General features: G+C 52.4%; 14 protein-coding genes across 14 annotated transcripts; 5 read left to right on the top strand and 9 right to left on the bottom strand.

The window, feature by feature from the left end:
* Positions 1–412: 412 nt before the first annotated feature.
* AKAW2_71056S (uncharacterized protein) lies at positions 413–796 on the bottom strand (the record flags this gene model as incomplete). The annotated part of the gene is made up of 1 exon (XM_041683706.1): positions 413–796. The coding sequence occupies one exon, from the start codon at positions 794–796 to the stop codon at positions 413–415; it is 384 nt and encodes a 127-aa protein (XP_041547940.1).
* Positions 797–932: 136 nt separating this feature from the next.
* AKAW2_71055S (uncharacterized protein) lies at positions 933–1,866 on the bottom strand (the record flags this gene model as incomplete). The annotated part of the gene is made up of 2 exons (XM_041683705.1): positions 933–1,634; positions 1,699–1,866. 2 exons carry the CDS (start codon positions 1,864–1,866, stop codon positions 933–935), a joined length of 870 nt encoding a protein of 289 aa, XP_041547939.1.
* A 960-nt stretch (positions 1,867–2,826) lies between these two features.
* Positions 2,827–4,812, bottom strand: AKAW2_71054S (uncharacterized protein; the record flags this gene model as incomplete). The annotated part of the gene is made up of 1 exon (XM_041683704.1): positions 2,827–4,812. One exon carries the CDS (start codon positions 4,810–4,812, stop codon positions 2,827–2,829), a length of 1,986 nt encoding a protein of 661 aa, XP_041547938.1.
* A 1,450-nt stretch (positions 4,813–6,262) lies between these two features.
* AKAW2_71053S (uncharacterized protein) lies at positions 6,263–6,586 on the bottom strand (the record flags this gene model as incomplete). Its single annotated transcript, XM_041683703.1, has 2 exons — positions 6,263–6,456; positions 6,517–6,586. 2 exons carry the CDS (start codon positions 6,584–6,586, stop codon positions 6,263–6,265), a joined length of 264 nt encoding a protein of 87 aa, XP_041547937.1.
* Positions 6,587–7,497: 911 nt separating this feature from the next.
* On the top strand, positions 7,498–9,873 carry AKAW2_71052A (putative rhamnosidase B; the record flags this gene model as incomplete). The annotated part of the gene is made up of 1 exon (XM_041683702.1): positions 7,498–9,873. One exon carries the CDS (start codon positions 7,498–7,500, stop codon positions 9,871–9,873), a length of 2,376 nt encoding a protein of 791 aa, XP_041547936.1.
* Positions 9,874–10,394: 521 nt separating this feature from the next.
* On the top strand, positions 10,395–11,160 carry AKAW2_71051A (uncharacterized protein; the record flags this gene model as incomplete). Its single annotated transcript, XM_041683701.1, has 2 exons — positions 10,395–10,636; positions 10,701–11,160. The coding sequence occupies 2 exons, from the start codon at positions 10,395–10,397 to the stop codon at positions 11,158–11,160; spliced, it is 702 nt and encodes a 233-aa protein (XP_041547935.1).
* A 144-nt stretch (positions 11,161–11,304) lies between these two features.
* On the top strand, positions 11,305–12,230 carry AKAW2_71050A (uncharacterized protein; the record flags this gene model as incomplete). The annotated part of the gene is made up of 2 exons (XM_041683699.1): positions 11,305–11,765; positions 11,825–12,230. 2 exons carry the CDS (start codon positions 11,305–11,307, stop codon positions 12,228–12,230), a joined length of 867 nt encoding a protein of 288 aa, XP_041547934.1.
* A 312-nt stretch (positions 12,231–12,542) lies between these two features.
* AKAW2_71049S (ferric reductase family protein) lies at positions 12,543–14,508 on the bottom strand (the record flags this gene model as incomplete). Its single annotated transcript, XM_041683698.1, has 4 exons — positions 12,543–13,508; positions 13,571–13,756; positions 13,811–13,869; positions 13,917–14,508. The coding sequence occupies 4 exons, from the start codon at positions 14,506–14,508 to the stop codon at positions 12,543–12,545; spliced, it is 1,803 nt and encodes a 600-aa protein (XP_041547933.1).
* Positions 14,509–17,132: 2,624 nt separating this feature from the next.
* AKAW2_71048A (GNAT family N-acetyltransferase) lies at positions 17,133–17,870 on the top strand (the record flags this gene model as incomplete). The annotated part of the gene is made up of 1 exon (XM_041683697.1): positions 17,133–17,870. The coding sequence occupies one exon, from the start codon at positions 17,133–17,135 to the stop codon at positions 17,868–17,870; it is 738 nt and encodes a 245-aa protein (XP_041547932.1).
* Positions 17,871–18,044: 174 nt separating this feature from the next.
* Positions 18,045–20,825, bottom strand: AKAW2_71047S (HET domain-containing protein; the record flags this gene model as incomplete). The annotated part of the gene is made up of 4 exons (XM_041683696.1): positions 18,045–19,361; positions 19,425–19,738; positions 19,795–20,472; positions 20,528–20,825. The coding sequence occupies 4 exons, from the start codon at positions 20,823–20,825 to the stop codon at positions 18,045–18,047; spliced, it is 2,607 nt and encodes an 868-aa protein (XP_041547931.1).
* Positions 20,826–21,067: 242 nt separating this feature from the next.
* AKAW2_71046S (dihydrodipicolinate synthase family protein) lies at positions 21,068–22,057 on the bottom strand (the record flags this gene model as incomplete). Its single annotated transcript, XM_041683695.1, has 1 exon — positions 21,068–22,057. The coding sequence occupies one exon, from the start codon at positions 22,055–22,057 to the stop codon at positions 21,068–21,070; it is 990 nt and encodes a 329-aa protein (XP_041547930.1).
* Positions 22,058–22,831: 774 nt separating this feature from the next.
* Positions 22,832–24,008, top strand: AKAW2_71045A (uncharacterized protein; the record flags this gene model as incomplete). Its single annotated transcript, XM_041683694.1, has 4 exons — positions 22,832–22,999; positions 23,071–23,570; positions 23,641–23,834; positions 23,890–24,008. The coding sequence occupies 4 exons, from the start codon at positions 22,832–22,834 to the stop codon at positions 24,006–24,008; spliced, it is 981 nt and encodes a 326-aa protein (XP_041547929.1).
* A 258-nt stretch (positions 24,009–24,266) lies between these two features.
* Positions 24,267–25,791, bottom strand: URG1_4 (putative GTP cyclohydrolase II; the record flags this gene model as incomplete). Its single annotated transcript, XM_041683693.1, has 4 exons — positions 24,267–24,272; positions 24,326–24,607; positions 24,661–25,617; positions 25,678–25,791. 4 exons carry the CDS (start codon positions 25,789–25,791, stop codon positions 24,267–24,269), a joined length of 1,359 nt encoding a protein of 452 aa, XP_041547928.1.
* Positions 25,792–26,052: 261 nt separating this feature from the next.
* Positions 26,053–26,397, bottom strand: AKAW2_71043S (uncharacterized protein; the record flags this gene model as incomplete). The annotated part of the gene is made up of 1 exon (XM_041683692.1): positions 26,053–26,397. One exon carries the CDS (start codon positions 26,395–26,397, stop codon positions 26,053–26,055), a length of 345 nt encoding a protein of 114 aa, XP_041547927.1.
* Positions 26,398–26,518: the final 121 nt, after the last annotated feature.

Below are 26,518 nucleotides of genomic sequence, written 5' to 3'. Positions count from 1 at the left end.
TCCCGATTGGGGTTGGATGGCCCTGCGGAGAAGACGACCCAGCTGGGAGCAGACGATAGTAGCCCGATGCAGGCGTCAACCCATTGGTATCATGGTGCATACTCGTACCAAGAATCCCTGTCCCTCGGTCGGCGGCCACTTGACCACTAGTAGCTACTAGTGCCCGCTTCCTCGACCAGCCACCGAATGTCACTTTCGCAAAAGGAATGCCAGGCTCTGCGGACAGAGTAAAACAATACCCTACTGCTTGGATTGCAGGGGCATAAAACAGGAATGATTACGGGGAGTTGATTCTACATCTTGTCCCACGATAACATATTCTCTCATTTGTGAAAGGGGTATATTACACTCAACTATGGATCTCTAGGGGCGATACCTGTCTACCTAACATAGATTCGATCCGGCTGAAACATTATAGAGTATCAGCATTCACCATTTGACTGAACCTCTCCCATCCCGACGGAGTATTCCAGGCTCGCAGCCAATACCCACCCTTCTGTGCACCTTTCAGCGTATATGCAGACGGCCACACTCCCTGTCGCAGGCTCCGAACAAGGGGGTGCACGAAGAGAGCTCTGACCGGTTTGCTCTGATCGCATGCAGCTCCAGAAAAGTCGAGGCATGCGAAATCGAAACTTGTCCACGTGGTGATCATAACCATCGGCATCCTTCCGTTCGCGGGGATTTTCGGCAACATCCGTTGTGACGCATGATCCTCGCACACCCGCAGGAACGCCTTGATGGACGCCGGAGAGGTGTATCGCAAGCTGGCCAAACGGAGTTCACCCGCCAGCATGGCTACGGGCTCAGTCTGGATCTGCGACACTGACAGCTTTTGCCGCAATAGTCCGATGCTGTTATGAATCCAGTAGCTCCCTGGCTGGGCAGGTTCAACCACACGCCGATAGCTGAGCGGACCATAGAAATACATCTCAGCTCGACTGCGCGGAAGAGTACAATAGACCGTTTTTTAGAAACCAGGCGTTGATGACGTTGTTCCTGGTCGGCTGGGCACCAACAGGCATGGCGGCGAAAGCGTCGAGTGCTCGTTTGTGCACCGCGCCTACCCAGTCGTTTGGCAGGTAAATGTACCGTTCCTCCAAGGTTTCCTGCAGACGTAGCTTGCGCAGCAGTAGACACCAGACTACTCTGGCTATCAGTAGTAGAGTCGGCCAGAACCCAATGGTGAAGTTGGCCAGATGCTCGGCATAAGTTATGGATCGAACCAACGATTCCTGCGGGTCGTTGAATATCACTCTGTCGGACATCCGGTGACCACAAGCATCGGGTGGTAACAGGGGAGATGTGATAGGTTGACCAGCGAGCAGGTCACAATAGGCCCGAATTACGTCGTAGGCGGCAGTGCCGTCGGCCAGATGATGGCTGATGCCGAAGCAAAGTAGAGTGGCGTTCTGGAGAAACGTGACGCGAACGAGGAAGACATTCGCAGGTCTGGCAGGTACATTGAAGATAAAAGCAACATCTAGTTCTTCAGGGTCGAGGGCCTCAATAATCGTCGGTTGGTTGCATTCTCTAGACTGGAGCACGCCATGTTTCCAGGATGCTGCACCTTTGGGAAGCGTCCGACTTGTAAAGTCGACAGTCGAGCCAGTGGAAAGTGCATACGGGCGGCACTGTCTCAAAGTTCAGAAAATCGTCATTGCGCCCGGGGTTCAATGATGGATACTAATCACTGACCGACCGGTAAAGCTGCCCTCCCAGAGCAGGCCACGCTTTTACCAGCTGAGCTGCCGTCTGCCTCAACACGATTTCATCTAGAGGCGCATCCACAATAAGCCCGGTGAAGATCATGGCATTGCAAGTAAGAGGGTGGACACTCCGACAACGATACTTGACTTTCTCCATGGCGTGGATGTTGTTTCTTCTTCCTCACAGGATGCTTGAAATGTAGTGTACTCCACAACGGTCTGCATTGGCTTCGCGCTGGATTTATTCTGCGGAGAACCAGCTGGATTATGTCACACTGGAACAAGGTTCGCTCGTCCAAGGTTGATACATGAGTTGATTATTTTCTAGTTCCACTGGCTTCTGGCAAGCGAACTCCTGACTCATTCGAATCCTATGGCCGACCGAATGGCTGACAGATCAACGAACGATGACCTATCAAACTGTTCTTGATACCAAGGTTAAACCTTCAGCTTAATCTTGAGCTGGGAGGTGTCGATCCTCGTCGGAGTCCGGAGTAAAACCTTCGGCGATTATGCTCGTCGTGTACCCATACTTGGTCTGATGATACTAAGATAAGGTTCCAGTGACAGGGCACCAATTCATCTGTCGTTCATGATTCGGAGTTATAACAGAAAGCACCAGCCTAGCAACTGGCTGCTTATTCTCCCACTATAAGGTAAGGACGCGCCGAGCAACTATAACGAAGCAGTCATCTGGCTCTTGTTGCTCCGCAGAACCAGCGTCAACATCAGAACCAGAAGAGTCTTTTTCGTGTCACCGACTGCCACTGTCCTGAATGTCACCCTGTCGACCGTCCGTCCACTCTGGATGCGCCGCATATTTATCGCTCGTGCCACGATCGAGGCTATTGACAAGATCCGTCCAATGAAGACGCAAAATGCGGTGCTTTCTGGATGCTATCCCTGAAAGTGAAAAATCTTTACAAGGCCCGCCGCCGCGACGCAATGTACAACTCTGGGTGAGAATGCGTTATGAGCTGACCATCATCACGATTGTTGATTGGTTGGTTCTCATAGTTTCTCGCACGGTATCTATATGCCAATTCCTTCCAAAGACGTAAGATCCCGTACCACCCGCCATAATTGTACGGTGTGGTTCCACAGATGGCCCATCGGGTCATTCCTGACCCTTCTGCTGCAGCTGTTTGATCCGCTCGATCAAATCCGGCATCTTGTACGGCTTGTAAATAATGTCGTTCATCCCCGCCGCCAGCATCTCATCCTTCTGAGCCGTCCGTACATTGGCTGTAACCCCGAGAATAGGGACCTGCGCCATGGGACCATCCAACTGGCGAATGGCCCGGGAAGCCGTTGTGCCGTCCATAATGGGCATGACCTGATCCATCAGTACACAGTCAAACCTCCCCTGCTGCTGGACCGCATCTACCGCCTCCTGGCCATTACTCGCTTCGCTGACCTGAAAACCGGAGGTCTGGAGCTTGCGCGAGAGGATGCGTTTGTTGATGACATTGTCTTCCACTAACAAAATGCGCCGTTCGCGCGGGTGTGACCGCGGTTCACTTCGCGGCTTTTCGGGGGCCTGATGATCCTCGTCCTCTGACACAGGTGAACCTCTCGACGCCGGGGAGGGGACTCCGCTGGCGATCTTCACTGTATGCAGCCGCCGACTGTCTCGGCTGGCGTGTCGCGAGATCTCCGGGACGTGAGTGACAGAGGGATTCTCGGGAATGCGTGGTCGGGCGTGACGCTCGGTCACTCCACTCATCTCGTTGCCCATTGCCTGGATCTGGCTGCACATCCGGTCAATCTCTGTGGTTCCGTTGCTCTTGCTAGGGTCCTCCCCGGGTCCTGCTGCAGTGCGTCGCACCGTGAAAAAGAATCCAAACGTACTTCCCTCGCCCTCTTTAGAACTCACGCCAATCTCTCCACCGTGCAAATGACACAACTTGCGACTGACATTCAGACCTAATCCCGATCCGCCGTATATTGTCTGGGTGCGCGGAGTCGCCTGGTTGAAGCGCTCAAACAACCTCTTCTGCGCCTCGTCACTGATTCCAATCCCATTGTCTTTCACGGCCACCATCAGAAACACGTATTCTCCCGCTCCCCATTCAGGTTGTGACGTCGCGTCCAGCTTTAGTGCCTCCTCACCTGAGTCGAAGAAAACCACGTTCGGAGGATAGGAGGATGGCCGTTGGGTAGACGCACCGATGGAGACGCGGATGCGCTTGTCGTCGCCCGAATTGGCCGTGAACTTGATGGAGTTAGAGAGCAGATTGATGAGGACCTGGCTCATGCGATCCATATCGGCCATGACCCAATCAATGTCCAAGTTGGCGTAGGAATGGTCCAGCTGGTAGGTGAATTGGATATCATGTTTACGCAGCTCCGGACGAAACATGGCCAGTGCGGTGGCTACATTCCGGCGCGGTTGCACGCGTCGGGGAGAGAGCGTCAGCATGGCAGCATCCAGTTTGGAGTAGGTTAGTACGTCGTCGATGATCTTCTTCTGGTGCGCCACGCAAAGACTGATGGTATCGGCTGCTTCAGCGATCTGCGTCCGCATTTCCTCCCCAATATCCGGGGAATGAACAGCCTCCAGGATATCCTCAGTGCAGTGGAGGATGGCCGATAGCGGGTTGCGCACCTCGTGGCTGATCATATCGATAAATCGCTCCTGTTGTTGCTTGCGGTCCTCTGCCTCGTGGGCAATGCGACGCTGTGTCAATTCCGCCGTCTTCTCTTGTGTGATGTCGGTGATGGTGCAAACAAAGCCCCCTTCTGGTCCCAGGTTGAATCGTTGTCGCTCCTCCTCATCCTCCAGTGGCGTCAACAAACACACGCGCCATAGACACGGCTGCAACCGGGTACGATATTCGATGCGGAGGGCATGGTAGGACTGAGAGGCTTCTCGATATGCTGCTGCTACGCGATCAAAGTCCTCGGGATGGATGGACTGGCACCAGCACTCAAAGGCACGATCGGAGGTGCAGGTGGTCAATTCCAAGAAGCGTTTGTTCACGAAGACGGACCCGTCCTGGTGATCAAGGACAGCCAACCCGATAGGCATCATGTCGGCCAGCTGCTGGGCCGACACGTCTGGGTGGCCACCCATCGCGTTATTGCTGGTTATTGTCTGCATGGGATCGGTGTCTGAAGGGGGGAGAAGGGGAAAGGAAGGTTTGAGGAATGGCTCCAGGTCAGAGTTGGGTTGCGGCGCCGTGAGTCTACTGGTGCCGATCAAGGTTGCAGTGGCTGATGGTGAAACCTTCCACTGTTGATCGAAGGGCAGAAAGCACTCATAGGGAATTTTCTTGTGTTGCTGTGTGCTTTTCGTGGTTCAATCCATGTGAATTTTCCATGAGAAGCTGGTCCATGACGTCACGACATGGAAGAGCCCTATTCTAACATCCATCAACAAACTTTCATTCTCCTGATCCCCGATTGAAATTTATGTGCCTGTCTATCTGCCATGATTGTAGACCCATTCTCACATTCACAGTCTGCATCATAGCTACATACCTCGGAAGTATTATCGACCAATGTTGTTGACAGAACGAACTGGACAAAGTGACCTCTCCATCCTAGGCAATCAACTTCCGCAGCCTCTATTCTCAGCAAAGCAGTTATTGTCCTAACATATAGAACACTGCTGTCTTCATGGTCCAGTTATTCTTTTTCTTCAGCCGCTACTGTCAGCAATAGTGTCTAAATCGCTCACACATCTTGGCCATCCTCTGCTGCAACCCCGGAACAGGCGATGGATATGCGACACAGACTCACTGAAACATGTTCCGGGACTTTCGCCTACGATTGCCACTACTTTACCATAGGTGCAGTTTATGGGGTCTTTGTATTGATCATCAACCGGTCGACTTTGGCGGACCCATGCAGGGGTTAGTCGGTTTGATCAACGCGTCAAAATTCAGGGGTCCTTCACTCCCCATTCTGTCCGAGACGTCCTCTTCGCCAATACACTTAATGGTACAGTTGAGACTCGTGCCTGGTGACGCGATATGTCCATCCATTGATTCTTTTTGTCTCTAACATCAGCTACCACGGACGTGATTTCTCGTAGAGGTGCAGTCAGTCAGCTCAACAAACCCCTTTCAGCAGTCAACGGTGCAGGTACGCAGAGCATTTCCTCGCAATGGGCTACTCTCCAGTATGATATGGTAGTTTCAGTCATTGACCTTAAGTTCAGCCCTCGTCGTCTACGGTGCTGTGGTGTTCATTACGATACATGGCATAGCTAACCCATCAGCTCATATCATCAACCGCATGATACGTATGATCATTTGAAGCTGGTCCGATGAAAGACTGTAGTGGTGGAGCCAGAAACTCAAGTCCATCACAGATGCGACACACGGCTCTCCTACGCGTGGACAAACAGCTCTTTCTGCCGATATATAAGAGTGCAAGTCACTACACATCTACCAGTTCGAGTCCATATTAAGACCGCTGTAGATCCTCACCCTCTCGAATACCGTTTACTCCTACAAAAGTTGGTTGATGAATGGGCAAGCTCATATCATTGCATATCGCTCAAATCAACACATGTACAGGTTCCATTCTTCAAGGAAATGACAGGATTAGATGTAGCGAATCTGCCGGAAGGACTTGAGCATCATGTAGACCCCATGCAGGGTAGCGTACATGCTGGCGCCAGCCACGGCCCAGGCGGCGCCGTGCACGCGTAAGGAGCTGACGGGGATATGGCCAGGTTCTGAGCTATCCTTGCGATAGGTATCCGACCGCATGATATGTCGTCGTCGTTGGGTAGGGTCTGACGCATTCAGCTGCTGATCTTGAGATTGAAACATTCATGGCACAGGGAGCAGCGTACCCGCCGACTGCAGTCTCTGGCTGATGTTGCCGACGACTGGTCGGGAGCGACCGATGAGCATTTGATGCATGATAGATGTTTTAGTATATTGTGATTGGATTTGTCTTTTGGCGTTACAGATATAGTGTAGTTACAAGTGTGTGCAGGGTCCCGTGGCTATATAAGCAGAGGGTGCAGGGGCGAATGGGTTGCCGGAACCAGGGTTGTCAGGCGACCGCGGGGGTGGCGAGAGGTGAGACTTTTGTTCATGATAGCATTTCCTCGTCATGGACTGACTAAACTGCAGCTGGCATAGTATGTAGTCATTCTTTGGTTCATCGTCTGCTATACCTATGACCCGACATGATGGTCCCGCTGTTTCTCATTATAGCTGCATATCAAAGTATCTTAAAGTTATGGACTTAGCGTGTCATCATATGCTTTCATTTCTAGTAACATTTTGATTCTAGTGAAATGAACAAATATTAAGGATCAGTATTCACTTCATCAAAGCCTTGCACTAATATTGCCCCATATGTAGGGCTTACATATATTCAGTTGATGTGTTGGCAACGGTCGCAAAGGGATGAAAGCAAAGAATACTCCACCATACTTCAATAGATGCCTATTACAGATTCCATCCTCTCTTTTCTCTCTCTCCCAAGCAGTAATAGAAGCTTCGTTTGCTTCCTTCCGATCTTCTCTGCATAATTCACCGGATCTTCCGAGGACGCGACGTGTCATGTGACGTCACAGGATGCTCTCCCCGCATTACACAGTCCATACCAATATTACGGTTAGGCCAAGCATTGACCCGGTGTCGGATTCGGGGCAATCCCCACCGAGCGGGATATCCGACTTGGAACATCTCTTGCTTGGCCTCCCAAAACAAACAAGCAGAATGGCTATACTCCGGCATGTGAGGGCTCTCCTGCCCTCTGTGAATGAAAATTCAGTCGTCAGATCGAACGCAGGACAACCATCTAGTCCTTAACCGTCACCATGGCTTCACCCGACTGGACTCGCGCAGCCCCTTGGATCTGGCTACCTCACTATCTCGAAGAAGATAATCGCCCTGGCCGGTTCTTCCTCTTCAGAAAGACCTTTCAATGGCACCATTCAGATGACCTACAAGACCTCCCTGTGCACGTCTCCGCCGACAGCCGATATCGCCTCTTCGTCAACGGTCACCGCGCGAGCTGGGGTCCCTGCAAGTCCTATCCAGGAAAATGGTACTACGAGACAGTCGATATCCGCCCATACCTTCGCGACGGTGAAAATGTAATCAGTGCGCGTGTTCTACGATATTCTACCCTCGTACCGGGCTCCTCGTCGATTGTGAGCATGCCGCTGCCCGGGTTCATGCTGTACTCTCCGCATCCTGAACTCGCCATTTCTACTGATCCCTCGTGGACGTGCATCGAGCAACGATCCGTCAAGATCATCCCGCAGACCGAATGGAACTACCTGCTCGGTCCGCCTTTTCTCTCAAACAATGAACGCGCCGAGGAGGACAAGACCATAACTGGCTGGCATATGCCTGGATATGATGACTCGCGGTGGGATAAGGCGGTATTCAAGTCCAATGCTGTGAAGATGCTTCCTATAGTGAGCCCGTGGAAGCTGGCACCGCGTTCGATACCAGAATTACCGGAGATTGAAGGGAGGTTCGACGGAATAGTCAAGGCCACTGGTTCTGTCAGCGAAGACGAGTGGAAATTGCTGGTTCGAGAGGACAAGCCCGTGGTGATCCCAGCAAATGCGCAGGTTACTGTGGATCTCAGCGTTGAGGCGCTGATGACGGCGTTCGTCAGCTTCGGCTTCAGTGGAGGAGGGGGCGCAAAGATCAGCATCCTGTATTCCGAGTGTTACGAGAAGGACCTGGGTGTGGAGACCGCACCATTTCCCATGCCTAGAACCAAAACTAATCGATCGGACGCGAGTGGTCGTCTGTATGGTGTGACGGACTTTTACACTGTCACCTCTGGACAGGACGTGCACTCATTTGAATCATTCTGGTTCCGGTGTTTTCGCTACGTGCAACTCGAAATAACCACAACTGCCAACCCAATAACACTGACGAACATCTCCCTGCGAGAAACTTCCTACCCACTAGAGATCACCACCAAAGTCGACGCTGGTGCCGAGCTCAACAAGATCTGGGAGATCAGTTTACGAACCCTCCAGAACTGCCGCCACGAGACATACGAAGATTGCCCGTTCTACGAACAGAACCAATTTGCATCAGATTCTCGACTACAGATGCTGTTCACCTACCAATTATCCCCCGATGACCGTCTCGCTCGCAAGACTCTCGAGGAATTCCACGCTAGCCGAACACCAGACGGACTGATCGTGGCACAGTATCCGACTGGCTTCGCTTCTAAGCAGATCCCGCAATTCTCCTTATTCTGGATTCTGATGGTACACGACCACATGATGTACTTTGCGGATAGGACACTAGTGCGCAGGTACCTAAGCACAGTGGATAGCATCATCCAGCATTTTGAGGATCGCCTTGATGACCGTGGTCTTGTGGGCCATTTTGACCCCGATACGTGGCCGTTCGTCGACTGGGTGCAGGAATGGTTCGTTCCAGGGCAGATCTTCAAGTCGTGTATGCCTCCGGCGTACCATACCGCGGGTGCGGCTACTGTTAACAGTTTGATGTATGCGTATGCCCTACTACATGCGGCGGAGCTGTGCGAGTTTGTCGGGCGGATAAGCACGGCGGAGGAGTATCGGGCGCGGGTGCACAGTATCCGGAGTGCCGTGAATCAGCGCTGCACGTCTAACTCCCAGTTATACCTGGATGGCCCAGGAGTGGAACAGTACAGCCAACACACACAAATTTTTGCCATCCTCAGCGAAACAGTAACAGGAGACGCCGCAAAGCAGCTCCTCAGACAGACCGTGACCGACTCTTCCCTCGCACAATGCTCATACGCAATGAAATTCTACGTCTTCCGAGCAGCAGAAAAGACAGGCATATACAGCGAACTATTTCCCAGCATGCTTGATCCATGGCGGTCCATGATGGCCAATAACCTGACGACATGGGCTGAGGATGAGGTGAACGCCCGCAGTGACTGTCATGGGTGGAGCGCCAGTCCGGTGAACGAGATCGTAACGCAGCTGTTCGGGGTGAAGCCTGCCGAGCCAGGCTTTGAGCGGATCCGTATCGAGCCCCGGAGGGATTTAGTGGCTGCAGCTGATGGGTTGTTGCATACCTCTCGGGGAAATATTAAGCTGCAGTGGGCCCCGGGGAAGCCACTAAGTGTCGAGGTGACGAGTAAGATTCATGTGGAGATTGTGGTTGATGGTCGGCTAGTTGAGAGGGTGCTGGGTCCTGGGGAGTCTGTCACTTTTGCTGAGTAGGGATGTTGTGGTACGTAGTAGAACTGTATATGCATTTGCTAGATGAATGAATAAGAATGTACATACATCCTGAGCCCATGTTTTTGATTAAAATACTGCAATGACAATAAGTGGTCGAGTTACCCCAAAAGAGGATACCGGCCTGAATCTTGTAAAAGTTCATCCACCTCGGGCCCAAGCTGATCTGCAGAACGCGTGGAGATGCACTAAAACAGCGTTACTGTTCCATGGAAAGCTTGCCCCCTAACTGTCGATCCAGGCCCGGAATTGCCGACATCAAGGAGGGTCCGGCAATTCCGCTTCCTCGGAAGACGTTCTGATTGCTTTCGAGTCCTCCCAGGCTGCCAGGTTGTACCCCATGGGGTAGACCCGCCCTGCCCAGGGCCCTGGTCATTCCCCTGGTCATTAATGGGGCATGGGTTTCAGCTATATTTCCCCGACGCCTCATTACATATCCGGCCTCATCAACTGCAGCATACCCAGGACTTGATCATCAGCAGAGTCCATAATTGAATGCCACTATGTCCACCGACCAAAAGTCGGAGTCGAGCCATCTCGAGGTGGTGGACCAGCAGGTCCGTCGACCAGACACTGAAACACTGGGGATCCACGACCCGGCTAGCCAGCATGGCCGGTCGACATGGCAGGCACTCCGAGCGAATCCTATCGTGGTCCTCTTCTGTCTGTATGGCAATATCGGCGCGTTGATGTACGGGTTCGATAACCTGGTTCTGTCGCTGGCGCTATCCATGACTGCTTTTGAGTGAGTGTTCCCCAGTATTGCATAGGTAGGAATCTAGACAGTTGCTTACGATATGACTTCCCAGACAAACATTCGGCACTTTCACGAAAGGCTCATACGTGATCCCCGCGTACTGGCAGTCCCTGTGGAACGCCCTTTCTCAAGTCGCGACGATGCTCGGATCAACAGCCGCGGGTCCCATCCAGGACAGATTCGGACGTCGAGCAGCCTTCCTCGTCGCGGCATGTTTATCTGCCGCTGGCATTGCAGTCGTGTATACGGCGTCGACTCCGGGCGCGTTTCTCGCTGGGAAAATTGTCAATGGCTTGTCGTTGGGTCTGGCTCTGACGACGGGGCAGACTTATATTTCGGAGATTACCTCGCTTGAGGTGCGAGGTATTGCTCTTTCGGGGTATACCTTTTGCATGGTATGTTTCCGCCGAGTATATCAGCAAGAGACAGTGATGTTGACAATGGATATCGTAGAATCTGGGATATCTGATCGCCGCATCTGTGGCTCTTCCTCGCATGGCAATGTCCAGTGATGCTGCATACAAGGTACTTCGCCCATATGCCTCGTCTAACCTCATAAACTGACATTTCAGGTCCTCTTTGCCTCCGGATGGGTCTGGCCCGGGGTCATCCTCCTCTTCCTCCCGTTCATACCTGAATCCCCATACTACCTCGTCATGAAGGGCCAACGCGAAAAGGCCGGCCGCATGCTATCCCGACTGGGCAACCCAGCGTCGGAGTCACCACTCATTCTCGCAGACATAGTCCGCACACACGAAGAAGAGCAACAGCGCAACGAAGCCGCCAAGGAGGCCAGCTTCCTGGAATGTTTCAAGGGAGTCAACTGGCGCCGCACGCGGATCATCCTCTACTGCAATGCTCTGTCGCAGGTGATTGGGTCTAGCTTCATGACTAACGGACCGTATTTTCTCGTGCAGGCGGGCATGTCTTCTGCGAAGACGGGAATGATGACGGAGATAGGTATTGCGTTTGGGATTGCCAGTTCCCTGATCACGGGGTACGTGATGACCGTTTGTGGGAGACGAGCGCTGGTCATGTTCGGCATTGGGCTCTCGACGATGCTGTTCACGGTTATGGGTATTGCAGGGTGTTTTCCACACTCGAGTCCGGCGTTATGGTCAGTCTTCCTCCCCATATACTCTCTTCTCATTGCAGTGAATACTAACATAGGTATAGGGTGGTCGGCATCTTCCTCGAACTCTCTTGGTGGGTCTACGGTCCCGCCATCGGCCCAGCCATGGCCATTGCAGGTGAAGTGTCGTCAGTGCGACTGCGCGCCAAGTCACTAGCCATCGGGTTCACATTCAACTATTTCTTCTCGACGGTGTGGAACGTGGCGATGCCGTACCTATATAACAGTGACGAGGCGGATCTAGGGGGATTGATCGGGTGGATCTTTGCGGGCATGGGAGCTGTCACAATGCTGATTCTGTTCTTTGAACTGCCTGAGACTAAGGGGAGGAGCTTTGAGGAGCTGGATGAGATGTTTGCGGCGAGGGTGCCGACGAGGCAGTTTAGGCGGTATCAGTGTGAGGTAGGGTTGGGATATGCGAGGAAGGTGGTGCATGATGGGGAGGATTAGTAGTGATGTATAGGCAGGACTAGCTCGAATTAGTATGTTGTTTTTTTTTTTTTTTTTTTGTTCTGCTGTGTATGTTTGGTAGGTTTGTTCATTATCATCGGCTGCATCGTGGGTGTCTACAGTTGATGCTGGGCTGAGTAATGGCAGTTCTCGTGGCCCACGGAGATGGATGACCCTGTGATTTGTTAGTAAAGGTAGTTAGGTTTGGTACGGCTCGTTAGTTTGACGGCCAACGGTCTATTCTGCTCATCTACTTGGCACGTCACAAATCGAAGACAAATCTATATAGGTACAGGCGCGTTGGGCAAGAGATCACCAGGTAAAGCTCTCCTCAATATAATCCAACTGGGTACGGCCCTGGCGCTGTCGGCAAGCCCGGCGGACATCATCGCTCAGGCCACCATTGCCACAGACCATCACACCCATGGCCCCGACCTGATTCTCAATTTCCATCTGGACGAGCGTGCCCACATCTGGCCGGCCCGGGAACATCTGCACGGTCGCGCTGGGGCTTCTGATCTCACGGGGGTTCCTCGGGCGCGTCACGAACAGCTGGATCCGCAGCACGTCGCGCCGGCCTTCCATGCCTAGGATCGTGGTCATCCACGGTCGGATCCAGTCCAGGTGCTCTGGAGATTGAATGACCCATACGAGAGTGACACGTCGGGCAGCGACGGTGCCCTCGCTGTATCCTTGCACCAAATGGCGGATGAATGGCAGGCAGTGTGTGATGCCCACTCCACCGGCAAAGAGGAGAACAGTGCCGTAGGAGTCAAGCGAGTGGAGGTTGCCATAGGGTCCCTCGACAAAAGCAGTGACCGGCATGGCTGCCGTGGAGATATCCGTCGTAGTTGACCGCGGCGAAGTGCTGATCGTGTCCGGGGGCAAGCGGGTCCGCGCGTAAGCAAATGCTTCCGTAAACATCTTGTCCGTAAATCCAGTCCGACGTCGCACGAGCAGGGAAACCGTGTTGACCTTGCGAGACTCCAGTCCAGGTTGGCCGTGGTCATTGCCCATCTCCACCTCGGCCATCTTCTCGCTGTACGACCCCAGCAACGTCTGGCCGGTCTCGCCCCAGGCGATGGAGAAGGGGTGCGAGGTCCAGGCCCCGAGTTTCGGGATGTAGACGAAACAGTACTGGCCCGGCGAGAAGGTCCAGGGACGAGCGAGTTGCAGAGTGACGCGGACGGCATCGCCGGGCAGCGCCTCCAGATAGGCGGTTGTGCGGCGACCAAAGCCATAGTTGCGGTAGATCAGGATCAACAACCGCGCAAGTCGCTGAGCCGCAGTTAGCCGATGTTTCTATTTTCGGACGAACATCCGCAGCAAGGGGGACTCACTTCAAACGCCCAGAAGGCGATGGCGGCATAAAGATAGTAACGGCAGGAGTATCGGTAGACATGATGCCAGAGAAATCCCACAGCCACACAGGCCAGCCCAATGTGAAGATGCAGGAACGTCTCGTAGAAGGCATGTCGGATGGGAGAAGGGGATTGAACCAGGATGACGAGCATCGCCACCATCCCCTATAGGCCAAGTCATCAGCGCTTGCCTTCTAGTAAGGAAATGTGGGGACGCACCATGAGACCATTGAACATGAAGGGTTTCGACAAGGTGCCGAGTGCGGTTGACCACCCATCTGCTCAACATTAGCCCTTGGAACCCAGGAAGCTAGAATAGACCTACAGGTTTGCACTTTTGGCACTCCCCAGGCAATGACATGGGCCAGCCCCTCCAACACGACAATGCGGCCCAACCACCGATGTAGCAGATTCCAGGTGTCGAACGAAACGCGCAGAAGCGGGATCAGGGGGTTGTTGCGGCCAGCCATGACCAGTAGGGGGAACAGATTGGCGGTGGCCATGTAACCGGTTCGGTTACGAATAAGCGCCGCAACAGTTGATTCCTTCGATCCATAGGGCACAGTGTTGGTGCACAGCACAATATTCATGACAACGATGACGGTCAGGAGCAGGGTATGGAAGCGGCTGGGCAGGGTGCCCATGTTGACGGCGCGGGACAGCTGCCATTCCTGGTTATGTCGGGAGCGCAGCAGCGGCGCATCCAAAAGGTGTCGCTTCAACCAGGCCACATGGAAGTTGGGAACGCGATGGTAGGTCTGGCGGTGGTCGGTAAAACTGGCGAGGCGACGCAGGTGGGCAGAGAGACGGCCGGAGGACTGCCAGGCGAAGACAACCACGATCATACAGGCCAACACCCAGAGATTGGCATAGCAGAGGGTGTCATTGAGCATGGCATACCACAAGTCGGAGTCCATGGTGGATCAGTGTTAGCGTCACGTTGAATGAGAAGAGAAATGAAAGGACGAATCCCAGCGTGTAGAGAACGAAAAGATGCAAAGTAAAAAGTCAACTGAGTGGACCAGCCACAATGGCATAAAGAGAACAATCACCCTGGCTGGAGGCAAGAAGAGAAGGAGAAAAACAAATGAAGGACTGCGAATGGAGATAAAAATAAAGTTAACGATCGAAAGAATGGAGAAGAGAAAGAATGGACGCAAGGATAGCCGGGATGGAGAACGAGCGGATCTCGCCGGTCAAATACTATCTACTAAGTAAAGAACTACATGGAGGCGCAAACGGATCGGCGGAGATGACAGGGTGGTCGGGGATGCCATCGGAGCGCCAGATAAAGCAGATGACCGACCCTGTCAGCGGGGAGTGGTGCAGAGGAGGAAAGGCTTTACTGAATTCTGAATCTTCATGATAGGCTGGGGGTAGGGCATGCAAGGGGTGGAGAGAGAGAGTGCCGAGACGAGTCAGAGGCGGGCAGTCGACAGCTCTGCTGCCTCATCAACTCGAGACGCGCAAGAATAGTGGCTACCGAGGCCCAAGCCAGCCGGTGATCCCTCGTCCAATCAATCGGGCGAAGAAAGCGACCGGCGCCTGGCCCAACGGTCTTGGTTTCACGATCAAATTGGCTGGGGGTGAGGCGTGGGTCACGGGTAGGGCTGGTTGCCTCTTGTCTATTCTTGTTCTGCTTGACAAATCTTCTCGTAATAATCCCCTCAACCGAGAGCAGTCCAAGGGAATCCAAGATTGAGTAGAAATTCAGGGTTAACAATACCTAGTATAGGGTTCACTAACAATGCAATGGCTGCCTGCACGGAACAGAAATGCGCGCTAATCAGCTAAGTAGCTGATAGGGTCCAACAGGGATGAGTCTAATCGACGATCCCAGTCAGCGCCAACTTAAACAAACAAACCACACCTGAAGAATTCTGCATCTCTCTGTCGTCTCTTCGTCGAAACAACACCCCCTCTCGCCTTGGCGGCTATGAGTATAGCCAGCTGACAGCTTGGCAAGACTCCAGGCGGCAACAAAATCCGAATGTCTTGGAGTGCTGAAACCACCAGGAATGCTTGTCTGCCAGTGAAGCCGTGGGTGGATCCCGGCGGGGAATGTCCCACTGGCCCATTGTCGGCTGCCCCTGACAGCCACCACGCCATATAGATGGGTTTCCACCCTTCAATTTATTTACGACGGAACCTCTATTTTTCTTGCTCGTCGTGGGCAGTTCGTCCGACCGCCCGTTGCTAAGAAAAGTGTCTCATAAGACGTGATGGAGCCCGAAAACAACGCCAGTCGCCCGACCGTGAGAACTGGACCCCGTTGAGAACCACATTCCCCACGCGTTGGAGAATCTTCTGTCTTACTAAAATTGTGGCCAACTGAATCACATAACATTTGGGGAATCCGCTCGTTGGTTTCCTCACTCTGTCTTCGACACAAGCAAATGTTATTCTGACGGAAACGTCCATCCTCTGGGTCTCACAGGGGAGAGGGCTGCAGCAACAAATAGCTGCTTGAGACCACCAAGGTACTAGATTCAAAACGTGCGAAGTTAGTTTGTTGTCTGCAGGGGCCGATACGAAGCAACACTTCATTGGGTTGGGTTCAAGGTCATACTCTAAGCACAGGTGCAAGTTATAGGAGGCGCCATCGCGACCAATTCCACCCCAGCGGCTGTTCGCTTACAGTGGGATTTGTGTATGGATACAGCTGCGAGTCATGAGACATGCCTGCGCCGCGATCCACATATGGGTGTTGGGATGACAACGACAAAAGTCATGATCCTGCCTAAGGACTTATGAGGACGCGCTCTTCTCCGTTGGTGCTATCTGCACGTTGCCCCCGGCACTGTTTTGACTGCTGTTGGCTTGGTTGAAGCCGGGAATGCTCATCTAAGACATGGGAGGTTAAAGTTGCCTCGTCGGATTCGATGCCAACGGATATTCGTGGGTGAATAAGCCATACCTGTCGCACTGTCGACAAGCAGCAGTACTATCATCAACGCTTACATGGTTGTCATATGTGGGAGAGGCCCTGCCGATAGATGTTTGGCCACTCCCGGGATATAGTTGACGCTTGAGCAGAAATGGGGTCAAATATAGGTCCCAAGGACCAATCGAGCTCAACATACCATATAGCAGTGACCTTGCCGCCTGGATAGACTAGTAGAATAATTCACCACACCATCCTGCTGCACTCAGCTTCCTAGTCGTTCATTTTTGAGACATCCAAACGCTTCTGAACGAAACCCGGAGAATGCTGCCAGTGTCCTCCGGCATGAATGCCTTGTATTGCAGGCACAGCACAGGATGAGTCATGCCTGAGGAACCGGGTGTAAACGCCAAGCCGCCCAATGGGCCCGCGCGGATAATGCAGACCAATCAATGTCGATATTACCAGCGAACTGTCGGTGCTTCCACCGAATCAGAAGGACTCCCACTTCTGGAGGGGAGAGACTTGACAAGGATGTATGACTGTTCAATAAGATGACTACAAGTAAAATAAATCCTCCAACACATGCTCCTATCCCATCATGACAAACGCATTGCTTCCACCACCTAAAAACCGTGAAACCTACGGTCCTACAACATGACAGCCGCGCGACCGCTTGGACCGCCAGTCGATCTGACCCCCGCCCAGCTGCCATCGCCAACCGTCCTCCGCGGGCGATACATCCAGCTAGAGAAGCTCCAACCCAAACATGCCAACGACCTCTGGGACCTAATCGGTGGAGATGACCCAACGCGAGCCTGGCTATGGGACTACATGCTGGACGGTCCCTTCTCTCAGCGCGATGCTTTCGAGCAATCCATCACCTCCCGATCCGAATCCACCGACCCGTTCTACTTCGCCGTGATCGACAAGGGTGCCACCAGCCCCAGCTGCGGCAAAGCCATCGGATTCCTCTCGCTCATGCGGAATACCCCGGCACATTGGACCGTGGAGATCGGGAGTGTCATGTTCTCCCCGGTGCTGCAGCGCACCGCGGCTGCTACTGAGGCGATCTATCTGCTAGCGCGGTATGCCTTTGAGGAGCTGCACTATCGTCGAGTCGAGTGGAAGTGCAACGCGCTGAATGCCACATCCCAAAAGGCGGCTCGCCGATTGGGGTTCGTCTATGAGGGTACCTTTCGGCAGCATATGGTGATTAAGGGTCGAAGTCGGGATACCGCTTGGTTTGCGATGGTGCGTGATGACTGGGAGGAGGGGGCTAAGGAGGCGCTGGAGCTGTGGCTGGAGGAGGGGAACTTTGATGAAGATGGTCATCAGAGGAGGGGACTACAGGATGTGCGGGAGGCAGTTAAGAGATCGAGGTCTGTACAGTAATAGAACATGGTGCCAAGGTTGGCTAGAGCGATATCATTGATACATAGACTTGTGTAGTGGTCAGTCTAATTTGCATCCAAGATAGAATCAATTCCCAATATGTTCAGTTTCAGGTATATATTAGTATATAACAATGAGCATTCAAGGTGATAATCTAATTCTGTCTTTCGAATTCTATACTAGACGCACTGTACTCCATTCCGCAAACACGAAAAGGTCACAGTCACGCTTGAAATCCTTGCTACTTTTATAACCTATTCCCACTCTTTTGAACTCATCCCCCTTCTCCGCTTTCTTCAAAACAAGCCACCAGACCCTGGAACTCCGACCCAGCGCGGTGAAACCATCCACATCTAGTACACGATCTATAATCGTTCCAACTTCCAGACAGTAGACGTTACTTGCCACTACCCCGCCTAGGTCTTGTCGATCCACTTTACCCTGAGCCCAAGACTCGCGTTCTTCCTCGCCCATTCTGTCTGTCTTCTCCATGCGCTCGTCACACAAAACTTCATAGATCTCTGTACCCCACCCTCGTACAAGTGATGTCTGGCCTTGATGCACGCGGGTTGCTCGTCCCCATTCGCCAGTGTACTCGCCTTGGTGCTTAGTGAAGGGCTTATCCAAGATGACCATCTCGACGGGGACAAGCTTACCCCTCAAGTCAATAAACCCCGAGGAAACCGGGCCGAAGCTATTTACACTTGTGCATGTGCACTCGGCTTGCATGATATCCAAAGCGGGGAGAAAGTCGTAGTATGAGAAGCGAGTGAAGTAACTGATGCCTCCATCCATCGAGGCCCAGGACCATGTCGGGGCCCTCCAGGGCTCAGGTCGCACATGAAGTCCAAATCCGGTTACGTGCCAGAGGAGATCTATGACCAACGTGTCTGACCACAGCCCTGCGAGATACTTCCTATCTCCGTCTGACATACGAGCTGCTAGTCCAGACAACGCACTTAGCTTGTCCGAGGGCTTGGTCATTTGGCGGAAGGAATAGTGGGATACAATCTGGTGCCAGTCGGACTGGCTGATGCCGACATGATGGAATCTGCACTCGCCACATTGGCAATAGAAGGTGTCGCCAAGCCGTAAAACAATCTCCGTGCCAGTGTAATGGAGAACGCGACTGGGAAGAAGCGTTTCCTGTAGTGTCCAAGCGCGCCGTGAGAGTGGTGTTCGGCTTAGAAGAAAGCTAGGATCGTCACGCTGGCCGTTCGGCTTTTCTCGACAGATGTATGTGTCGCCGTCCCAATCAACAGTGACTTCTCGAAGTTGTTGAATGTGAGAAATGCCCAGGAACCCTTCAGAGCAATCCTCAGCAGTATCTGCCGCAATCACTACATGTGCGCTGGAGTAGATCTGGTCCATTTCTGAGCTTTGCTCATACCAGTCAGCTCCTATTGCGTCGTCCTGGATAATGCATAGCGCATCAACCCAAAGATACTTTATTCCAAGACGCCAACAGACCTCAACTGCGTCTTGCACTGTCTATGGGGAAATATCAGTCTCTTAATTTTGCAAGGTCCGGTCGGAAATCTGAGCAAAACTAACCTTTGGCATATGCTCCTTGTCAATATAATTATAGTGCTTTTGTAAGGTGTCTTTGGTAGTTTTCAAATTGGCTTGGGTAGGACCCCAGCAATAGCTCAAAGCACAGTACGGGACTATCTCTTCTGGCCTGTCCACGAGGACTGGGGTTGAGGCGCGATCTCCTACATTTATCAAGCGTCTAGGCATGAAACTAGACAGTGTCAGGCCATCATTAGCTAGAGGTAAGCTGTTTAGAATCCACTGAAACGAGCTTTCGCTTGCTGTGTCAAACACTGAGGCAGCTTGGTGATCGTCTATTTCTTTTTTCTTGCTTTCTTTTAGATGCCATCATTATTTGCTAGTTCCAGTATTGGCGAATGTCACTACTTACCAGGAAAGGCTTCGGCCCATAATGTGGACTCTATCCAGGAGGTTGTCTGAGTATTTCTGATAAGAAGGGAAAAGCCACCGGTATTTGGATAGATTCCTACCACCAGAGTGTTTTCATGTGTCTCGAATGATGGGTAGTACGCTTGGAGACACTGATAAACCAAACTGCAATATTGGCAACGCTTTCCGCCCTTTGACTTCAGAAGAAAACGACTCATGGGCTGTTCTCTGGCCTTAACGGGGTCCAGTGGATCTGAGAGGACCTTGCGTCTGACAAGCCCGCAAATAGTGCAATCGACGGCCCATTCATGGACAGCTACCCAAAGCGTCCGAAACAGCTCTTCAGCCCCCCGACAGAACAACTCTCTCGAATGAGGGAAGTGGTGATGGAAGTGACGCGGTACATATTCCCATAAGAAATTGTAGTCCTTCCTAAGATATGTTGACGTATTTCCATCACCAAGGTCATACCGCACCTGGAGTAATCGCTCGATTATGCCCTTCCAGCGCGGGAAATCGGCTGGATCTTCGAGTACAAAGATGCATTCTGAATCAGAGCTGTCTTGGCGATAGGTGGGTTCCAACGTCTCCTTGGACTTTTCTTTTCGCCTATTTATCTTTGGGGAAGCCCCGGGAATATATTTGAGCAGGGAATGGGCTTTCCGAGCCATAGCTGTTTCTGGAGGCCCATAAGTGAGACAAGTGGAGGAGTAGCTTAAGAGTGGATATATTACTGTATCGTTCCGGATTGAACTGAACCGTGGGCGGATGCAGAAGAAGAATCGTGATAGAGTTATGTGTGGGGATGTGAGAGAGATAGTAAGCGTGGCAGTGCAAGGGATCGTCACTTGTCACAACGTGGCTGAGCTGCGATCTGGGATAGCATGTGACTTCAATACGAATGCAAACATTGCATCGTACTAAAGTGCGAAGTCTTCCAGTCATTCTCTCCCATGGTGAGAAAAGCTGTAGGGCCTTTATCTTTCGACTGATGTTGATGTGGGTTTTCGCGCAAGTCTCTGCGAATGACATCGAGGGGGTGGAGATTGGTTCAATGGGGAAGACATGGTGTGTGCTTGGGGATACAAGAACGATGAGGGACGTTCTTGAAAAGAGGTTGTAGAATTAAGATGGACTTGGGAAGGTAAAGACGAGTAGAACTGGACAGGCAAGAGAAGCAAACAGATCAGGTGATCGGTCACTCTAGTTCCTGGTTAAAATATTTTTCCATTCGCATCGCATATTTCATTATCATCTTATTTTAACAGGTACATTTATATACTTCCTTCAACCTTTGCCACCGCGCTCATCAAGTCTTGTACTCCCTTCTTCGCACCCTCCGCCGGCTCCTCATACGGTGTCCGGGGCTTCAGCTTCTCCTCTGCCCCCTCAATACCTGCCGCACGAGCCGAGAAGATTGCAGCTGCGTACTTGGTGGCAGCAATTCCACTCTTGCAGGGGCTCTCCGCCAGCGCTGCCTGGCGCTGCAGCTCAACTGCCTCCTGAATTTTACCAGCAACATAAAGATCATAAATCTTCGATGCCGTCTTCGGAAACACATTGGCAAAAGCAGCAATGCACCCAGCAGAGCCCGCAGCCAGACCACCGATCAAGAAATCTGACTGACCACCATAGATCGCGAACTCCTCCTTGGAGAAGGTGGCCGCCAGCCTGGTAATCTTGCCCACCGATCCACATGTCAACTTGACACCCACCACATTCGAGACCCCATTGGCGCTCGACGCCGCTGACTCGCGCACGATGGCGGTGATGGTCTCCGAGTCCAGATCCACCCCGTTACAGACACCCGGGAAGTTGTACACCACGACGGGCAGGGGACTCTTGCGCGCGACATCAGCAAAGAAGCGCTTCACGACGGCCGGGGTCGTGGCTTTGCCAAAGTAAGCGGGGGGCAGGACGAGGATGTAGTTTGCGCCCGCGGCGGCGGCGTCTTCGGCCAATTCGAGCACTTGCTTGGTGGAATGAGCACCGCAGCCGGCCATGAGAGGGTAGTCGGGGCCAACGGCGGCACGGGCCGTGGCGATGAGTTGGGCGCGTTCTTCGCGGGTGAGGAGGAATGCTTCGGAGTTGGTACCGAGGATGACGAGGCCGGCCAGGCCAGTCGTGGAGAGGTACTGGTAGTATTTCTTTTGGGCATCGAGGTCAAGGGTGTCGGTGCTGTGGTCAAAGAAGGTCACGGCGGGGCACCAGACGCCGGCTTTGGGGATGCGAGGTTGGGGGGTGACGGTGACGGAGGAGCCCATGGTGATGCTGAGACTCTATGGATTCTATGTGGTATGTCTTTAGGAAATAAGGGTATCAATTGAGTGAGTATTCTGTCAATGACGTGCTGGTGGGATGCTGATTATATACTTGGGAGGCTGCGGGGACGGAAAAGAATCCGATCGGAATGTCTTCCCGAACACTTATCAGCGGGCAATCAGTCCGAATGCTGTTTGACACTCAACGATATCGGAGTGGGTGCGGGGGTTACAACTGAGGGGTTGATGAGGCGGTAATTTGGATTTAAACATGGTTAGTATATGCGCCGGACTCCACTGAGTTGCGTTGTAGTGGCTGCAACGGAGGTGGCAATTACTATTACATACATATATATAGCCTGTGAGCAGTGGTACTTGCACCCTCCACATTCACATTTTCCAAATACTAGTGTATGATCAACTTTGAATCTAAATACCAGATAGCATGATCTAACCACCATCTGCTAAACACCGTATACTCGGAATAGAAAGCAGCAATGTAGAAATGGCCCCCAATTGCAAGGGTCCAACATCAGCCACGGCAACGCCTCAGCCTAGTCTTTAGCGCCGTCATCCTGCACCGCAGCTCTCCCCAAATGTCCTCATCTTACGAAGTCACCTCCAAGCACCCGATAGACACTCACATAGAACGATAATAACCGAAACCCATGGCTACTATCATGACACCCTAGATATTGTCCGTCTGTCGCCAGAGACATCAAACGCTACCTCCCCAATCCTGGCTCCCGCCAGGATAGTACGAGACATCAGCCGGCCATGGCTCATGGCTGGACAACTCCCAGCGCCCCGAGTTCCACTGCACTCCTGGCAGTAACCTCAGTATTTACCGTGACTTCTCTATCGGCCGTGGCGCTTCGATTCTACGCGCGAAGACTAGCGCGACTGGACCTACTCGCAGATGACTGGCTAGCGCTTGCTGCACTGGTAAGTAAGCCTGGCAATGCCCAATAGCCAAGTAGCTATGTTACAATCAAAGTATCTAACATTCTACACAGATATGCACCTTGGTATACAATAGTACTCTATTAACAGGAACATCCCGCGACATCATCGCAAACTACACCCACCCCACAGCTCAAACTGAAGTGGCAGCAAGGAAATATCAACTCGCCCTTCAAATCATCGAGGTCATCGCCCTCGGCCTGACCAAGCTGAGTTTCTTCACTCTATGGAAACGCGTCTTCAGTACCCATCCTGTTCATCGACTATGTACTTTCCTCATCGGCGCAGTAACGCTGTGGATGGTTGCATTCATCCTCGCAACGATTCTCCAGTGCGGGGGTCATGTTTCTCATATTTGGTCATCGATAGAGGATGTTAATAACAGTAACACCTGCGCAAGCGCAAACAGGGGTATTCTACTAACGGTGTATACAATCACCGATCTCATCACAAACATACTAATCACGATCATTCCTATCTTCGTTATTGTCGGGTTGAATATGCGGATAGGGAGGAAGATAGGGATGATATGTCTTTACGTTGTGGGGGTTTAGTATGTCCCGTCCCTCCCTTCTCACACTATACTCCTTTTCCGGGTGGTGTACTGATACAAGTATGGATAGTGTAACCGCCATTTCCATCACAAGGACATATTTCACTATTGTCGTGTCATACAACAGCAATGAGGAAGAGGACAGGTTATCTTTCATGCATGAATTCACTTTATTAGCTCTGTGGGCTGTGATCGAGGTAAATGTGGGGATCCTGGCTACGTGTGTCACGGTTGTAACGCGGGGTGTGAGAGAGGTCTACGCTGGTGAGTATATTATTCTAGTCGAGGAAGGGTATAATGTGCTGATTGTGACTACTAGATAAGCGGAAGAAGAAGTTCCATATGTTATCCGGGGTGGCGTTGAAGGGGGATCATCATGGCGGTGTGGGTAATGAAGGAGGCACAAGGATTTCAAATGAGAGTGATGGTATAGAATGAGGAGGTCAGTTGGACCTGTGGGTGGTGTATACTACGATAGTTGATACTATATACCCTTTCCGAGTTACCAGGCAATAGATGGTTGCCCATTTTGACCTTTTTTTTTATTTTTTCACATCTCTTATATTTAATAGCTCATGCAGGCAAATGTCGCTCCCTAACCCGAAATGCTGCGCAAGCCATGCGTCGTCACCAGCCAAACTATAATGATGCACCCGAGATCTCATGGTTCGTCGTAAGTGTAGGTTGATACCCCAATCAGTGCTAGACTTGTCAGCAAGGTCCTCATTAAGATCCATTCTAATAACAGAACATACCGTGATGTCTTCCCACTTCTCCCACCCGCGTCCGCGCACAGCAGCCAAGTCTTCTGCTGTGACATTCTTCCCGGTTGTAAAGTAGCCAGCATTGATCTTCGCATCGATTTCGACGCGCGAATCCGTCGGGATCATCTCGTCTGGGATCGGGATACGCTCCAGGATCTTGATCCCCGACTCGACGATGGCGTCGTGCTTCATGTTGGACATGGACAGCATGCGGTCGATCTTCTTGATACCGAGCCAATGCAGGATGTCGGGCATCAGCGCTTGGAAGCGCATCTAGAATCAAAGTTAGTCTGATGTTCTATTCCGAGGTTTGGTAAACAGCTTACATCTCTAACACCGGCAATGTTCTCCGTCCGCGTAAAGTACTTGTCGGCAGTGTCGCCGCCGCGCTTGCGGGCATTGTAGACCAGGTACTTGATCACCTCACCCAAGGCCCGACCTTCCTTTCGGAAGTAGATGACCACTCCACTGCCTCCACTCTGAGCTTCGCGAATAGCCTCCCGAATACCAAAGGCAAGGTACGGTCGGCATGTGCAGATATCTGATTGGAAGACATCACTGCCGTTGCATTCGTCGTGAATGCGCAATGCTAGTTTCACATTCTCGTCGGACACCCGCTCCGGCGGGCCAAAGATATACACCGTCAGACCTCCAATGGGAGGAAGGAAGATCTTCAGATCGGGCCGGGTGATCAGCTCGGGATAACTTCCGCCCGTATGCTCGAATAGTGTCCGTCGCAGCGTCCCCTCATCAACTCCGAACCGCTCTGCAACACCAGGTAGATACCAGACCGGTTCGACGGCGACTTTAGTAACGCGCACTTCACCGGAGGAGTCAACCACAATGGAACCATCCACATCGAGTTTGCCCTCCTTCACTGCGTCGGCGATCTCCGCAAAGTTCATGTTCGCGCGGGTCACCGCCATTGTGGGGCGGATATCCCAGCCCTTGTTTAGCTCGTCCCGGAACTGGTTAACAATGTCATGTCCCCACGGGTCCATGGACACAATCTTGGTCTTATCGGCCCAGGCAGGCTGCCATGGGAAGTTGAATGTAGGTTGACTGTTGCTGAGATCAGGACGGAAGTTCGGTTCCAAATCACCGGCGGCAATGGCAAGGGCGTTGTAGATGCTGTAGCTGCCACCATGAGCGCCCATAGCATTCCGCCGCTTGAGTAATGCGGAGCTACGGGAGACAACGACGGGGCCGCGGGATTTAGCATCTGGGGCGCCCCATTCGAGCGGGATGGGGTCGATGCCACTTTGGCCGGGGTAGGTGGTCAACTAGCTCATAAGGTAAGGATTCTTTGCCCACATCAGTCGGACACTGCTCCACAAACTTACCACAATATGCGTACTGTAACGAGAGTTGGAGTGAGTCGGCGAGGTTGGGGTAGTCGGTGACTGGGCTGTCGCCTCGTCGGACGTGGGCTTGATGGAGGTATCGGTCTCCAACATGGTGCTGGATGACGATGCGGGGAAGGAATAGGCGGGCTGTGAAGAAACAGGGGAGATGGGATGAAGAGGATGAAGAAGGGAAGGAAGAGAGAAGAGCGAGATGAATTGAGGAGAGGAGGGGACAAGAAAACAGGGCGACGATGGGTGTCGCTGCATGCCAGCTGCATGTGACTTGGGCCCGAATCTCAATCTTACGGCCTCATCTCTCCCTCATTCTCCGCACTGCCTCCTTATCGTTCACGCCCCCTGGCTTGGCCTTATCTATCTCCGGTTTGGGTCAGGCGTAGACTGAACCATGGTTGTCTGGTCTATCATACCGGTTGTCTTGCTAATTAAAACGAGATCATAATGGAACAACAGCCAGATCGGCGGTTGTTGTGTTTTGCAATCCGACTCGCGGTCAAGTTGCGGATGCACGATGACGCCGAGGGCGATGCGGATGATCGACCCCTCATTCCGGTCCGGTTGGAGTTCCGCGGGGAAGCGCGGCGAAAATGCTACAAGGGAGCTGAGGTACTTAGCTACTTCGGCCATCATCTCCAATGAATGAGCGACCGATTCCATGGCTACCGGTTCTCCTTCCATGCTTAGCCGATTTGTTGGCATCGTTGGGACACCGAATCACGAGACTCCCCCGGGTCACATGGCCCTCCCCCTGTCTGGCTGCCGGTAAGGAAACTATGTCATGGTTGGCTGGAAATGATGACCCGAAACCACCAAAAACACC

The sequence above is a fragment of the Aspergillus luchuensis genome, chromosome 7 (genome assembly GCF_016861625.1).
Source record: "Aspergillus luchuensis IFO 4308 DNA, chromosome 7, nearly complete sequence".
In the NCBI taxonomy this organism is placed as follows: domain Eukaryota; kingdom Fungi; phylum Ascomycota; class Eurotiomycetes; order Eurotiales; family Aspergillaceae; genus Aspergillus; species Aspergillus luchuensis.
The sequence above is the reverse complement of the archived record's forward strand: the minus strand, read 5'-3'. Positions and strand labels throughout refer to the sequence as shown.